At 42.6% G+C, this 14,901-nt stretch overlaps 3 protein-coding genes across 9 annotated transcripts in view; 2 read left to right on the forward strand and 1 right to left on the reverse strand.

The window, feature by feature from the left end:
• Window positions 1-2,992: 2,992 nt before the first annotated feature.
• LOC133559869 (ATP-sensitive inward rectifier potassium channel 10-like) lies at window positions 2,993-7,794 on the forward strand. The gene is made up of 6 exons (XM_061911883.1): window positions 2,993-3,094; window positions 6,201-6,540; window positions 6,616-6,818; window positions 6,883-7,014; window positions 7,083-7,254; window positions 7,330-7,794. The coding sequence occupies exons 2-6, from the start codon at window positions 6,210-6,212 to the stop codon at window positions 7,677-7,679; spliced, it is 1,188 nt and encodes a 395-aa protein (XP_061767867.1). The 5' UTR covers window positions 2,993-3,094; window positions 6,201-6,209; the 3' UTR covers window positions 7,680-7,794.
• Window positions 7,795-9,554: 1,760 nt separating this feature from the next.
• The window catches only part of LOC133560455 (uncharacterized), a 26,356-nt gene continuing 21,009 nt past the window's right edge, over window positions 9,555-14,901 (forward strand). Inside the window, exons 1-8 of one of the 6 annotated variants that reach the window (XR_009808450.1) lie at window positions 9,564-9,723; window positions 9,858-10,139; window positions 10,218-10,499; window positions 10,563-10,670; window positions 10,742-10,785; window positions 10,849-10,923; window positions 11,563-11,681; window positions 11,768-11,909. Coding sequence is in view for 5 of the 6 variants with exons in the window: in XM_061912988.1 (XP_061768972.1) it covers window positions 9,648-9,723; window positions 9,858-10,139; window positions 10,218-10,499; window positions 10,563-10,670; window positions 10,742-10,785; window positions 10,849-10,923; window positions 11,768-11,824 (924 nt within the window). In the remaining variant the exon portion in view is untranslated. Of the gene's footprint in view, window positions 9,724-9,857; window positions 10,140-10,217; window positions 10,500-10,562; window positions 10,671-10,741; window positions 10,786-10,848; window positions 10,924-11,562; window positions 11,910-14,901 lie in introns of those variants that run through there. The other 5 variants (XM_061912990.1, XM_061912988.1, XM_061912989.1 and 2 more) reach the window with 5 other exon arrangements.
• Window positions 12,069-14,901, reverse strand: part of si:cabz01074946.1 (uncharacterized) — a 14,853-nt gene continuing 12,020 nt past the window's right edge. The window contains exons 4-6 of one of the 2 annotated variants that reach the window (XM_061912995.1): window positions 12,707-12,817; window positions 12,385-12,666; window positions 12,069-12,317 (exon numbers count right to left, since the gene is read on the reverse strand). In XM_061912995.1, coding sequence (XP_061768979.1) covers window positions 12,193-12,317; window positions 12,385-12,666; window positions 12,707-12,817 — 518 coding nt within the window. In that variant the 3' untranslated portion in view covers window positions 12,069-12,192. The remainder of the gene's footprint in view (window positions 12,318-12,384; window positions 12,667-12,706; window positions 12,818-14,901) is intronic. The other variant, XM_061912996.1, reaches the window with a different exon arrangement.

The following is a 14,901-nucleotide window of genomic DNA, read 5'->3' on the forward strand; positions in this document are numbered from 1 at the left end:
GATGTTAAATTAGCATGATGTGGACAGGTTAGCAGGAGGTGGCTAAGTTAGCACCAACTTGTTAAATTAGCATGATGTGGACAGGTTAGCAGGAGGTGGCTAAGTTAGCATCAAGTTGTTAAATTAGCATGATGTGGACAGGTTAGCAGGACATGGCTAAGTTAGCATCAACTTGTTAAATTAGCATGATGTGGATAGGTTAGCAGGAGGTGGCTAAGTTAGCATCAAGTTGTTAAATTAGCATGATGTGGACAGGTTAGCAGGACATGGCTAAGTTAGCATCAACTTGTTAAATTAGCATGATGTGGATAGGTTAGCAGGAAGTGGCTAAGTTAGCATCAAGTTGTTAAATTAGCATGATGTGGACAGGTTAGCAGGACATGGCTAAATTAGCATCAACTTGTTAAATTAGCATGATGTGGATAGGTTAGCAGGAGGTGTCTAAGTTAGCATCAAGTTGTTAAATTAGCATGATGTGGACAGGTTAGCAGGACATGGTTAAGTTAGCATCAACTTGTTAAATTAGCATGATGTAGACAGGTTATCAGAAGGTGGCTAAGTTAGCATCAAGTTGTTAAATTAACATGATGTGGACAGGGTAGCAGGACATGGCTAAGTTAACATAGAAGGGTTAGGTTAGCATGACAAGGCCAGGTTCGCATTAGGAGGTTAAGATAGCATGACATGGCGATGTCAGCATGAGGTGGATGTTGGCAATGCAGCCATAAGACCAATAACTAACAGGTAAGCTAGAAAAACGGGAAGTGCTGAGTGTGTTGGCCGTAAAAGGAGTTGCATAAAAGTCACTATGCACTGGGTCAAAGTAAGTTTATGAAGTTCCTGTTCAGGACTTTATGATGGACATAAATAAAGTTCTTGAAGTTCACACTTCACAACAACAAAAAGTGAATACGAACTCGGCAAAAGAAATAAGTTGACGTGGAAAAGTTTAACGTGCGTTAGCTTGTGGTTTAGAGCCACATGGAAACTGTGTGAAAAGCAAATCATGCGCATTATGTAACTCCTGACTTTTCTAGTCTTTGTGTTAATGCTGCGCACACATGCACACTCCTGTATTTCTTACCTTCTTCAGACCTCTGAAAAGGCCTGCCTCTTCAGGACCACCCTTTCTAGATAAATACAGATTTGTATTGACAACATTAATAATATATACATACTATGCAAATATAAAAAAAGTTTGTTGTGAAAAATGAGTTGGAATTCCACAAGGAAAAATTTCACAATTTCAAGAGAAAAGACTCGGCTGTATTATAATAAAGGTTGTCATTTTAGTCAACGCAAGTGAAAATTTTACAAGATAAACTGAACATTTGTGCAATATTATGATAAGTTAGAATTTTACTCTACTACAGTCACAGTTTTACAAGAAAAGCTTCAAATTTGGGCAATTTTATGAAAAAAGTTGTCATTTTACTCGACAAAAGTCACAATTTTATAAGAAAACTTTTAATTTTGGCAATATTATAATCATAATCGGAATTGTAGTTGGCAAAATTATGTCAAAAGTCATAATTTTACTCCAAAAAATTCACTTTTTTACAAGAACAACAACAAAAAATGTCAATATTGTGATAGTCAGAATTTATATGACAAATGTTGCCATTTTGCATTCATAAGTAAGAATTTTACATAAAAAAAGAAGTAATTGTACGAGAATATATTGCAATATTACAGAAACAGAAATATGAGAAATTGTTCCCAATTTAACAAGAAAAATGTCAACATACTGTGAGAAAAAGACTGCTTTTAGTTAATTTTTTTTTTGTAATTGGTTGTTAATATTTATTATTTACTTGAAGTTATTACAGTATGTTTCTATACACATATTTATTTTTATTGTTTTATTATTTTTGGCCAGAGGGGGCGCATTTCAATTTCTTACACACACGTGTTACTACATATGTTGACCAGAGGGGGAGCACTTCAAATTTTAACACACACTTGTCATTTCATATGACCAGAGGGGGTGCACTTTTAAAACCAACACAGAGTTAATTTGAAAAATCCCTCCTTTTTGGGGCAACCCTCATTCTGATAGATTTCACCATCAAGGGTGCAAATGAGACATTCTCTTATATATGTAATGGTTTTCCGTATTGTGACATGATTTTGGTCCTAACTTGTTCACCGGTCCTCATATGGAAGGTACTTTTCCCTGTTGATGTCTCAAGAAGGATAGAAATACAAGAACGCGTGCGCGCACACACACACAAACACAAACACACACAGACACACACACACACTCACACACAGGGAATACCACTGCGAGCCACTGGGGGCGCCTACAGCCACAGCTATGATACTGTTAAGGTGAGGAAAACTGGACGAGGACCTATAGATGTCGCAGCCTAATGAGAAAAATGTTTGTTCGCATCACGGCCCATTGACCTTTTTACGGTAGCAAATAAAGTGTTCATCCCTACAATACATTTCTTTTTTTTTTTCTTTGTCATGAAAAAGGGACGTTTTTGTCATGAAAAAGGGAGGTTTTTGTGGTTGGTGCACTAATTGTAAGTGTATATTGTGTTTTTTATGTTGATTTAATAAAATAAAAAAATAATATATATATATATATATATATATATATATATATATGTATATATATATATGCATATATATATATACACTTTTTTTTTTTATTAATAAAAATGAATAAAAAATTCTTCTGCGGCCCGGTACCGGGCTGCAGCCCGGTGGTTGGGGACCACTGTTCTAGATTAAATAGGGACCAAATAAAAAAGGAAGTACATCTATGTTTTCCTTGTAGTACCACCTTCCTCTATAGGGGGCAGCAGATTCCATAATAATCACATTCAACTACCATCCTTTAGGACTTGGGATTGTCATGAAAACACAAAGACGTTCTCTGTGTCGTCGCCATATACAGGGGTGGGGGAGCTTGAATTAATCAAAGAGAAATGTTGACACGTGGGATGGTGGGGGTGTGTTTACATAATGAGCTGCTGGGACCAGTACCACCAGTACCACCAGTACAACGGGCACGCTATATTTACTTCATGGCAACACCACCACATTGTGACACGTGCACACAACTTTGACACTCATCCCAAAGGTAAGTAAAACTTTTCACCATAATAATTGTCATCAATATTATTATAATCATCATTATTATTAGTCTCCTCCTTATCATCTAAATCATAAGTGTCATCATTCTTGTTGCCCTCCTTTTCATTATTATCTACATCCTTAACGTCATTATGATAAACTTAATCAATATTGTTTTCCTCCTCCTCAGTATCCTCATCTCTGTCATTCGCGTCATCGTTATCACAATACTCCTCCTCATTATGATCATCACTATCATAAGACTCATCCTCCTTTTCATCCTTATAATCCTACTTCTGTTTTAAATGTTTTTTTTTAGTCAGTCCTTTGCCTTTATTTATTTGTGGTGTAAAGCCCTTTGTTCTTCAACTATGGTTGTTTTTAAAGGGCTTTATAAATAATGTTGGTATGGTATGGTATATACTCATTGGTATCGTCATCATCATTACTATCGTCATTATCATTACCCTCCTATAACCTCGTCCATATTTTCCTATTTCATCACTATTATCAGCCTCATCATTATAATACCTATCATCAGAACTGTGGTAATATATATCCTTCTCCTAATCATCCTCATCAATATGCTCCTCAGCGTTGTCATCATCACTAGTCATCACCGTCATACTCATCCACCTCATCTTATACTTAACCTTATCTTTATCTTTATCTTATCAACCTCCTTATTGTCATCATTATTATCCTGCTCATCTTCATGATTATCCTCATCATTATCACCCCTCTCATCATGATCAATTATTATCAGCCGCCTCATCATCATTAGCAGCCCTCTAATCATCGTCATTATGATCAACCTCATCAGTATCAACCCTCTCATTATCATGATCCATATCATCATCACCCCTCTCATCATCATGACATTCTCATTGTTCACCCGTTTCATCATGATCAATCATTATAACCCATCTTATCATTATCACCCCTCTAATCTTCATGGCAAACCTCATCATTATATCCCCTCTTCATCATAATGATCATCCTTATTATCATCCCTCTAATCATCATGATCATTCACATCATCATCCTCTCATCCCTCTCATCATGAGCATTCACATCATTATCACCCCTCTCATCATCATGATCAACCTCATTATCTCCCCTCTCCATCATAATGATCATCCTTATCATTCCTCTTATCATTATGATCATTCACATCATTATCACCCCTCTCATCATTATGATCCTCCTTATCATCTGTCATTATCAGGATCATCTTAATCATTAGCACCACCTGCATTATAATAATTATCACCGTTCTCATTATGAAAATTCTCATCATGATCATTCAAATAATTATCACCCCTCTCATCAATATCATCAATCCCCTCATCATCATAATCTTCCTCGTCACTATCATCATCCTCAGCATCATGTTCATCCTCATCATTAACCCTCTCATCATCATGATTAACTTAGTAATTATCACCTCTCATCATCATCAACCTCATCATTATCACATATCTCAACATCATAATCATTCTCATCACCCTTCTCATCATCATGATCAACATCATTATCACCTCTCCCAACATAATGCTCATCCTCAATATTATCACTTCCCCCATCATCATGATCAATTTCATCATCATCACGAACATCTACATTATGACCTCTCATTTTGATCATCATTGTCACCTGTCATCATCATGATTTTCCACATCATTATTACCCCTTTCAAAATTATGATCATTGTCTTAATGATTAAACTCATCATTATCCCCTTTCTCAACATGATGTTCATCTTCAATATTATCACTTCTCCCATCATTATGAACAATTTCATCATTATCATCACTCTCATCTTAATGATCATCTACATTATCACCTCTCATTTTGATCATCATTATCACCACTCTCATCATCATGATCAATTTCAACGCTTTCACCCCTCTCGTTATGATGAATTTCATCATTGTCACTCCTCTCATCGTTATCACTCCTCTCATCGTTATGATCAAGTTCATCATTATCACTCCTCTCATCGTTATGATCATCTTCATCATTATCACTCCTCTCATCGTTATGATCATCTTCACCATTATCACTCTTCTCATCATCATGAAGATCAAGTTCATCATTATGACACCTCTGCATCATCATGATCATCCTCATTATCACCCCTCCTATCATAATCATCTACATTTATAACATCTCTCATTTAATCACAGGTGATAACCTGTCTCATCATGATCATCCTCACCCCTCCTCATCATAATCATCTACATTTATTACATCTCTCATTTAATCACAGGTGATAACCTGTCTCATCATGATCATCCTCACACCTCCTCATCATGATCATCCTCATCACCCGTCTTATCATTTTGGTCATCCTCAACATTATCACCCCTCTTATGATCATCCTCATCATTATCACCTGTCTCATCTTGATCATCCCCATCATCACCCCTTTCATCATCACGATCATCCCCTCTTATCATCATGATCATCCTCATGAGTAACATCCTTCTCATCATCATACCCATCCTGTCAGCATCATCCTAATCTTCATCATCCCCATGATTACAATCACCAAGCTCATCAAAACATGTGATTTGACAAGATGTAATGTTTGTTGCCATGGTAACCCAGTTTATTTATTGTCTCCATCTCTAGTTGTGCCACTTTCTTCACTTTCATTGACTTATACATTAGTAAATAAAGTAGTTTTTATGACAACCAGCACAATGTGCACTGCTAATGTAGGTCAAAATAAAAACTCAGTCGTACAGGAAGTGGAGCTGTCAGACTTCCTGCTGGACTTTAGTGTGACAGCCATGGCAACAGAAGTAGCAAGAGAATTTGCGTGTTTTGCTTCCATCCAGCAGAGGGCACACAATAACAGAGATGACACTAGATCACATGACCCACCACCAGAGGATTAATTAGCCGGTTTGCTAAGAGTGCATTTGCAACAATGGATGTCTGTGAATGGGACTTGAACAGCGATCCCCTCTCTGGAATTCTCCACCGCCTACCAAATACATACACACACACCCAATGAAAGTGAAAACCTGGCTTGGGTCAAAGGTTACACACAAGAGATACTCATGCTTTCAATGTTGTAACTATTGTGTTCCACTTCCTGTCAGGAGGCAACCATGACGTCCAAAGGAGGCCCCTCCCCTCAGAAGGTAAGCCACTCCCACACGCAGACGGATATCACCCAGCCACTGCTGAGCTCTGCGGCAGGAAGCGCAAGCGACACTCTGCGAAGGAGGCGACGCGTCCTCTCCAAAGATGGACGAAGCAACGTGCACATCGAACATATGCGCGGGCGAGGCGCGCTCTATCTGCGCGACTTGTGGACCACCTTTGTGGACATGCAGTGGCGCTATAAGTTCTTCCTGTTCTGCGCCACCTTTGCCGGTACCTGGTTTCTGTTTGGCGTGCTGTGGTACCTGGTGGCCATGCTGCACGGAGATCTGACGGGTAAAGGGTGAAGGGGACAGGAGGCAATGTACAAGGCGCAGGCTACAACTACAATGCGAGCTTTTGTCCCTGCAGAGACCACCGACCACACGCCATGCGTCATGGAGGTCAAGACACTGACAGGAGCGTTCCTATTCTCGCTAGAGTCGCAGACAACTATCGGCTACGGGTTCCGATACATCACGGAGGAGTGTCCCGCCGCCATCATTCTGCTTATTGTCCAGCTGGTGGTTACCATGGTGATGGAGATCTTCATCACCGGCACATTCCTCGCCAAGGTGACCAAGAGTGCCGTTTCCTTTCAACCGGAAGTCTTTACCTCCCAACTTCCTGTTCCCGCAGGTGGCCCGTCCCAAGAAGCGAGGCGAAACGGTCAAGTTCAGTCAGCACGCTGTGGTGTCCACGCACGAAGGGCGGCCGTGTCTCATGATCCGAGTGGCCAACATGCGCAAGAGTCTGCTGTTAGGATGTCAGGTAGTTGACGCCCCTGTGCCCGCACACTCATGGCCACCTATTCAACCGGTCGCTATGTCGGCTCTCAGGTGACGGGCAAGCTGCTGCAGACGTGTGAGGAAGGCGAGACTGTGCGGCTGGACCAGCGGAATGTGTCCTTCCAGGTGGACACATCCAGCGACAGTCCTTTCTTCATCATACCACTGACCTTCTACCATGTCATCGACGACAGCAGCCCGCTGAGAACATGGGCAGCTAGAGGTAGGCCGCCGCCACCACCACCACCGTTTTATCACAAGGCAACGGCGCCCTAAAGCCATCCCGCTTGTCAACCAGGTGGCAGCTGGAAAGACGGCGAGCTGGCGGACTTTGAACTGTTAGTGATTCTGAGCGCCACAGTGGAGCCGACGTCGGCTACCTGCCAGGTGCGCACGTCGTACCTTCCGGACGAGATCCTCTGGGGCTATGAGTTCCCTCCCGTTGTTTCGCTATCCGCTTCAGGCGGATACGTGGCCGATTTTGCCTTCTTTGACACAGTGTCTAAAACCGGAACCCCAACCCGTGACCGCAACGGCAAAGAAGGGGCGGGCCAGAACAAGATGCGGTTAGGTGAGCGCGTCTGGGTAGAAGGGAGGGGCCACGTCCGAGACAGCGGCCAGCTGAGCATGCGTATCAGCAACGTTTGACCGGGAGACAGGAAATGATTGTCTCACGGTTCACTTTTGTGACTTAACAGATGCTAACACGTCATTAACTTCATAGTTTTTTATGTGGAATAAAAAAAAAAAAACTACTATGTGGTGGCACCATCTTTGCAGTTGCTCCTTCAATAAAGATATCTATAGTGAAGAAAATAAGTATTTGAACACCCTGCTATTTTACAAGTTCTCCCACTTAGAAATCCTGGGAGGGGTCTGAAATTTTCACGGTAGGTGCATGTTCACTGTATGTGAGATAACCTAAAAAGAAAAATCCGGAAATCACAATCTATGATTTTTTTTAACAATTTATTTGTGTGATACTGATGAAAATAAGTATTTGAACACCTGTCTATCAGCTAGAATTCTGACCCTCAAAGACCTGTTAGTTCGCCTTTAAAAGTCCTCTTCCACTCCACTGTATTATCCTGAATCAGATGCACCTGTTAGAGGTTGTTAGCTGCATAAAGACACCTGTCCACCCCATACAATCAGTAAGACCCAAACATTCAGCATGGCTAAGAGCAAAGAGCTGTCCAAAGACACCAGAGACAAAATTGTACAACTCCACAAGGATGGAAAGGGCTCTGGAGAAATTGCCAAGCAACTTGGTGAAAAAAGGTCCACTGTTGGAGCAATCATTAGAAAATGGAAGAAGCTAAACATGACGGTCAATCTCAATCCGAGTGGAGCCCCATGCAAGATATCAACTCGTGGGGTCTAAATGATGCTGAGAAAGGTGAGGAATCAGCCCAGGACTACACGACAGTACTTGGTCAATGACCTGAAAAGAGCTGGGACCACTGTTTCCATGGTGACTGTTGGTAATACACTAAGACGTCATGGTTTGAAATCATGCATGGCTCAGAAGGTTCCCCTGCTTGAACCAGCACATGTTAAGGCCCGTCTTAAGTTTGCCAATGACCATTTGGATGATCCAGAGGAGTCATGGCAGAAAGTTTTGTGGAAAGATGAGACCAAAATTGACCTTTTTGGTCTTAATTCCACTATGCGTGTTTGGAGGAAGAAGAATGATGCGTACCATCCCAAGAACAACATCCCTACTGTGAAGCATGGGGGTGGTAGCATCATGCTTTGGGGTGTTTTTCTGCTCATGCGACAGGACGACTCTACTGTATTAAGGAGAGGATGACTGCAGCCATGTATTGTGAGATTTTGTCCAAAAACCTCCTTCTCTCAGTCAGATCATTGAAGATGAGTCGTGGCTGGATCTTCCAACATGACAATGACCCAAAGCACACAGCCAGGTAAAAACCATGAAGTGGCTTCGTAAGAACCATATCAAGGTTCTGGAGTGGCCTAGCCAGTCTCCAGACCTGAATCCAATTGAAAATCTTTGGAGGGAGCTGAAAGTCTGTGTTACTCAGCGACAGCCCAGAAACCTGACTGATCTAGAGAAGATCTGTGTGGAGGAGTGGGCCAAAATCCCTCCTGCAGTCTGTGCAAACCTGGTGAAGAACTACAGGAAACGTTTGACCTCTGTAATTGCAAACAAAGGCTACTCTACCAAATATTAATGTTGGTGTTCAAATACTTATTTTCAGCTTTAGCACACAAATAAATTGTTAAAAAATCATAGATTGTGATTTCTATATTGTTCTTTTTGGGTTATCTCTCATACAGTGGACATGCACCTACTGTGAAAATTTCAGACCCCTCCATGATTTCTAAGTGGGAGAACTTGCAAAATAGCAGGGTGTTTAAATGCTTATTTTATTCACTGTAAATAAATAGAAAAACATTTTTGTTAGATATGTAAATATGATAAAAGATAGTCATCATTCTTTACCATGTTAACTATTTGCCAAATTTTTTTATGATCGACTGACTCCGCCCACTTTTACGTCACCACTGGTTTATTGGCGGGGCTCTGACCCCTCTCAGGCAACCCCGCCACTGACTGCCACCTAGACACATAGAGGAAGACGACTGCTGATGGCTGCTTGTGCCTTTAACTACTTCCTGTGCCACAGTGCCGCATGCCTCTTGATGGGGCTGGCAGACGTTTACGGTACGTTCCCTCGACCATTTTCTACAGTTTCTTGAGCGAAAATGACAAAAACTGTCTGTGCACTTTTGCTGATGTCAGCTCATCCTCACAGTCAAACTTCCTGTTCCTAGCTCATTTGTTGTTCCTCTTCACAGAAGTTCCCGGTTGTCAGCATGTCTTCCACAAACGTGTCGGGGACACGGTGGAATTGTTGTCCTGTTTGGCGGGCCAAAACGTGACTAGCGCACACTGGAACTATGGAGGCAAGAGAGTCCAGACGGGGTCGAGACAGTTTGCAGGCCGGCTTCATCTCAACCGCCACAACTTTAGTCTGACGCTGAGTGCCGTCACGCCAAACGACACGGGCGTCTTCAGCTTTGTGTCGGCCGTCAATGACAGTCAGAGAACGACGATGCACGTCAAGCTGCACGTTCACGGTAACACCACGCGCTACAGACACGTCACAATTTCACAACAATGCTAAATACCTTCGTCTCTGCGTTTTTTTCCTGGAGAGCCCATAACCAAAGAGCCCGTCGTGATCATCAGAACCACCTGGAACGCTGTTAACTACTCATGCTGTGTCCTACTGGACTGCATTGCCCCCGCTGGGGAGGTGGTGGCATACAAGTGGACTGTGAGAAACAGAAGCCGGAGTGGCGCCTGTCAACACCTCAATATGCCGCCGCAGCACACCGCAATGGAGGTCACATGTACCATCTTCAACGCAGTGAGCGAGAGGTCCACCTCGGATACTGTGATGTGCGGTAACATGTCCTCACGCATCGCCAACACAGGTGCGGCATCATAATCAGTTTTTTGACCCCGTGTTGTTACTCAAAGTGATGTCATCATTTTAGAGCCGCCATTCTCTGTGGTTATGCTCGGCGCAGTGGTGGTGGCTGGAGCTTGTCTGCTCGCTATAGTTGGTAGCGTTACCGTGGTTGCCTGCTGCCGCAGACGAGCAAGTGGGACACTCACTCTTTTATTGCCACACTGTTTTTTACGCTTATGACTCACTTCCTGTTTGGCCTTACAGGCAGGAAAAGCGAGGAGGAGACAATCTACGCTGACATTTATGATGTGAGTACAAGCACAACGCTTGGTGCCTGTACTGCCATTTTGGATTGACTTTTGACCTTGCAGGTAAAGTCAAGGCCAACAAGAGAGCGCTTGCCATACGAGGTTGCTTGCGACGACAACGACGCGGGAACATTGGCGGTAAGAGCATCCTGCGTGCAGTCCTCTGAATTAACAATGCTGTTCACTGTAAGTGAACGGAGACATACAGTAGACAGAAAGTTGCGATAGCCAATCAGATCACGAGTTGTTATCAGTAAGGCCTTCTAGACGGCCTAAGGCAGATACATAGCGATGTTATGTGCTAGGTAACACAAGAACTTCATTACCCAGCATGCCACGGTAGTGAAGCGCATGCGCAGTAGCTACCTTTAGCCAGCAACGGGATGTTTGTGATGAGCACCTTGTGGACTAAATTTTAAGAACTTAGCAAACACGCCTCGTCTGCCTCGTTTATGATTAGACAAGACAACACATATATTTGCAAGGCCATTTTCAAGAAGGATATTTAAAGAGAAACTACATCTTGTGCGACGATGTCAGCCAACCCAGGAAGCTCGAATGTGTCGTACAGATTATGAGTTCAGATATTTTATTTCTTTATTTTTTCACATTTAATATGTTTTTTGCAATTTAAATTTTGACAGTACCACATAATGTGTTTTAATTGCTCATGCGGGTTAATTGATAATTAAATGCGCCAGAAAATAACCTGTTATGTACGCTGTTGGTGGTGATGCTCAGTAGATGTGTTTCTGTATTGTACTTCTCCACCAATAGTCATGTGGTGACATAAATGATGCTATTTTGAGAGGTAATCTTTGAAGTCGGGCATCACTGAAGGCCTAGATGGGAAACGCATGGCCCGCCACTGTGAATGGGTGAAAGTGACCTATTAGGTAAAGCGCTTTGGTATCGTGCAGGTACAGTATAGTGCTGTATAAAATACAGAACATTTACCATTTGATGATTTGTTTTAATGCAGACACTCTATGACAAGATCCAAATGGCGCACATGGCCAAGCAAGACCACGACACCTAGAGTAAAAGCGCCATCTTGTGGGGAATGGTGGAACGGCAGCAGCAAAAAAACAACAACTATTAAACATATTTACATTTAATTTGAATATTCCTCTTGCTGGTGTTTTCTTCTGAGGAGACCGGAGAAATGTTTTTCAGATAAATATTTTTTCCTCGTAACCAATTACATTCTATTAACTATAAATGTGGCCAGCGCTGCTGCCCACTGCTCCCCTCACCTCCCAGGGGGTGATCAAGGGTGATGGGTAAAATGCAGAGAATAATTTCGCCACACCTATTGTGTTTGTGATAATCATTGGTACTTTACTTCAAATAATCACTTTTTTTTTTTAAAAAGGCATTTGTCCAACACTGGTGGTTAGCTGCTCGCTAAAGTGGAACACGCTCACCTCTCAACTGGTTTAACATGATCATGGCAAAAACGCCAACGACGATTCCCACCAAAACTAACAGTCCACTTCGATCACGAGATGAAAGTTCCGCCGCCGTCGCACCTGCAGTTAAAGAAAAAGTTGTCACATTCCGCCTGTGTTCTGTTAGCAGTAGCCAGGCGACCCTTACACTTCTTGTGGACACTGTCGGAGATGTTCTCCAGGTGGCGGCTTGAGGTGCACGTGAACTTCACTGCATCGTGCAGGAAGGCGAGGAGAAGACCGGGCTTGTTGCCATACTCAAACAGGTAGGAGTCTCTAAGCGGGGGATCAAATGTCCAAGAGAGGTTGGAGCCAACATCTTGAGATGAACAATGGAGTCCCACCCAACAGCCGTCATCCCAGAGTGCGGTGAATAGCGTCCGCAGGGTTGGTTTCTGTAGATGTTCTAAAAGAAAAAACAGCGAAGCAGCTGAACATGCTTACAACTTACAAGCTCAAGTGTGACTTACTTCTCACTACCAGCGTCACCTCTGTCACTATGCTGCGTTGGTCCACATCTGTCAACTCCACAGTGTAGTCCATGGCGTCCCGTCTGGTCACGTTATGAATGGTTAAGTCCCCTGAAGATTGTTGAAGACAGTTAAGATGCAATTGCTTCTTACGCATTGTCGTGTCCAATACTTTTATTTATTTTTTTAAAATGGTTGACACAGGGGGGAACCTAGTTCTGCACGGGTGGCACATAAACCCGTCAGTCTACCACAGGCGCAGTTGTAGCTTACTACCATCATACAGTTAATTCTTTTGTAAGACAATTGATGACATTAAATTATATTGACGCTTCCGGAAATCCTACTTCATGTGGCATGAAAGGTATGCGTAGACCATTACAGGACCAAAAAATGAAATTTTTTCTATCAAAATGTTCACATATATAAATATATACTGCACACATATACATACACACAAATACATGTATATATATATATATATATATATATATATATATATATATATATATATATATATATATATATATATATATATATATATATATGATGAAGTAGTCTTGTGATTTTTTCCCACACCTACATATGTATATATATATGTATATATATCGTGCATATATATACACATGTATATGTATATATATATATATATATATATATATATATATATATACATATATATACATATATATACATATATATATATATATACATATATATATATATGTATATATATATATATATGTATATATATATATATATGTATGTATATATATATATGTATGTATATATATATATATGTATATATATGTATATATATGTATATGTATATGTATATATATATATATATGTATATGTATATGTATATATATATATATATAATATATATATATATATATATATCCATCCATCCATCCATCCATCATCCTCCGCTTATCCGAGGTCGGGTCGCGGGGGCAGCAGCCTAAGCAGGGAAGCCCAGACTTCCCTATCTCCAGCCACTTCGTCTAGCTCTTCCCGGGGGATCCCGAGGCGTTCCCAGGCCAGCCGGGAGACATAGTCTTTCCAACGTGTCCTGGGTCTTCCCCGTGGCCTCCTACCAGCTGGACGTGCCCTAAACACCTCCCTAGGGAGGCGTTCGGGTGGCATCCTGACCAGATGCCCGAACCACCTCATCTGGCTCCTCTTGATGTGGAGGAGCAGCGGCTTTGCGTTGAGCTCCTCCCGGATGGCAGAGCTTCTCACCCTATCTCTAAGGGAGAGCCCCGCCACCCGGCGGAGGAAACTCATTTCGGCCGCTTGTACCCGTGATCTTATTCTTTCGGTCATGACCCAAAGCTCATGACCATAGGTGAGGATGGGAACGTAGATCGACCGGTAAATTGAGAGCTTTTTCTTCCGGCTCAGCTCCTTCTTCACCACAACGGATCGATACAACGTCCGCATTACTGAAGACGCCGCACCGATCCGCCTGTCGATCTCACGATCCACTCTTCCCCCACTCGTGAACAAGACTCCTAGGTACTTGAACTCCTCCACTTGGGGCAGGGTCTCCTCCCCAACCCGGAGATGGCACTCTACCCTTTTCCGAGCGAGAACCATGGACTCGGACTTGGAGGTGCTGATTCTCATTCCGGTCGCTTCACACTCGGCTGCGAACCGATCCAGTGAGAGCTGAAGATCCCGGCCAGATGAAGCCATCAGGACTACATCATCTGCAAAAAGCAGAGACCTAATCCCGTGGCCACCAAACCGGAACACCTCAACGCCTTGACTGCGCCTAGAAATTCTGTCCATAAAAGTTATGAACAGAATCGGTGACAAAGGACAGCCTTGGCGGAGTCCAACCTTCACTGGAAACGTGTCCGACTTACTGCCAGCAATGCGGACCAAGCTCTGACACTGATCATACAGGGAGCGGACTGCCACAATAAGACATTCCGATACCCCATACTCTCTGAGCACTCCCCACAGGACTTCCCGAGGGACACGGTCGAATGCCTTCTCCAAGTCCACAAAGCACATGTAGACTGGTTGGGCAAACTCCCATGCACCCTCAAGAACCCTGCCGAGAGTATAGAGCTGGTCCACAGTTCCACGACCAGGACGAAAACCACACTGTTCCTCCTGAATCCGAGGTTCGACTATCCGGCGAAGCCTCCTCTCCAGTACACCTGAATAAACCTTACCGGGAA

This window comes from Nerophis ophidion, linkage group LG10, assembly GCF_033978795.1.
Source record: "Nerophis ophidion isolate RoL-2023_Sa linkage group LG10, RoL_Noph_v1.0, whole genome shotgun sequence".
Classification (NCBI taxonomy): Eukaryota; Metazoa; Chordata; class Actinopteri; order Syngnathiformes; family Syngnathidae; genus Nerophis; species Nerophis ophidion.

Bases quoted from the DNA above. Each gene is read 5' to 3' on its own strand.
- LOC133559869 (XM_061911883.1), top strand. From the start codon at position 6,210: ATGACGTCCAAAGGAGGCCCCTCCCCTCAGAAGGTAAGCCACTCCCAC. The intron at 6,819-6,882 runs GTGACCAAGAGT...CTGTTCCCGCAG, and splicing joins CCGGCACATTCCTCGCCAAG to GTGGCCCGTCCCAAGAAGCG. The intron at 7,015-7,082 runs GTAGTTGACGCC...GTCGGCTCTCAG, and splicing joins GTCTGCTGTTAGGATGTCAG to GTGACGGGCAAGCTGCTGCA.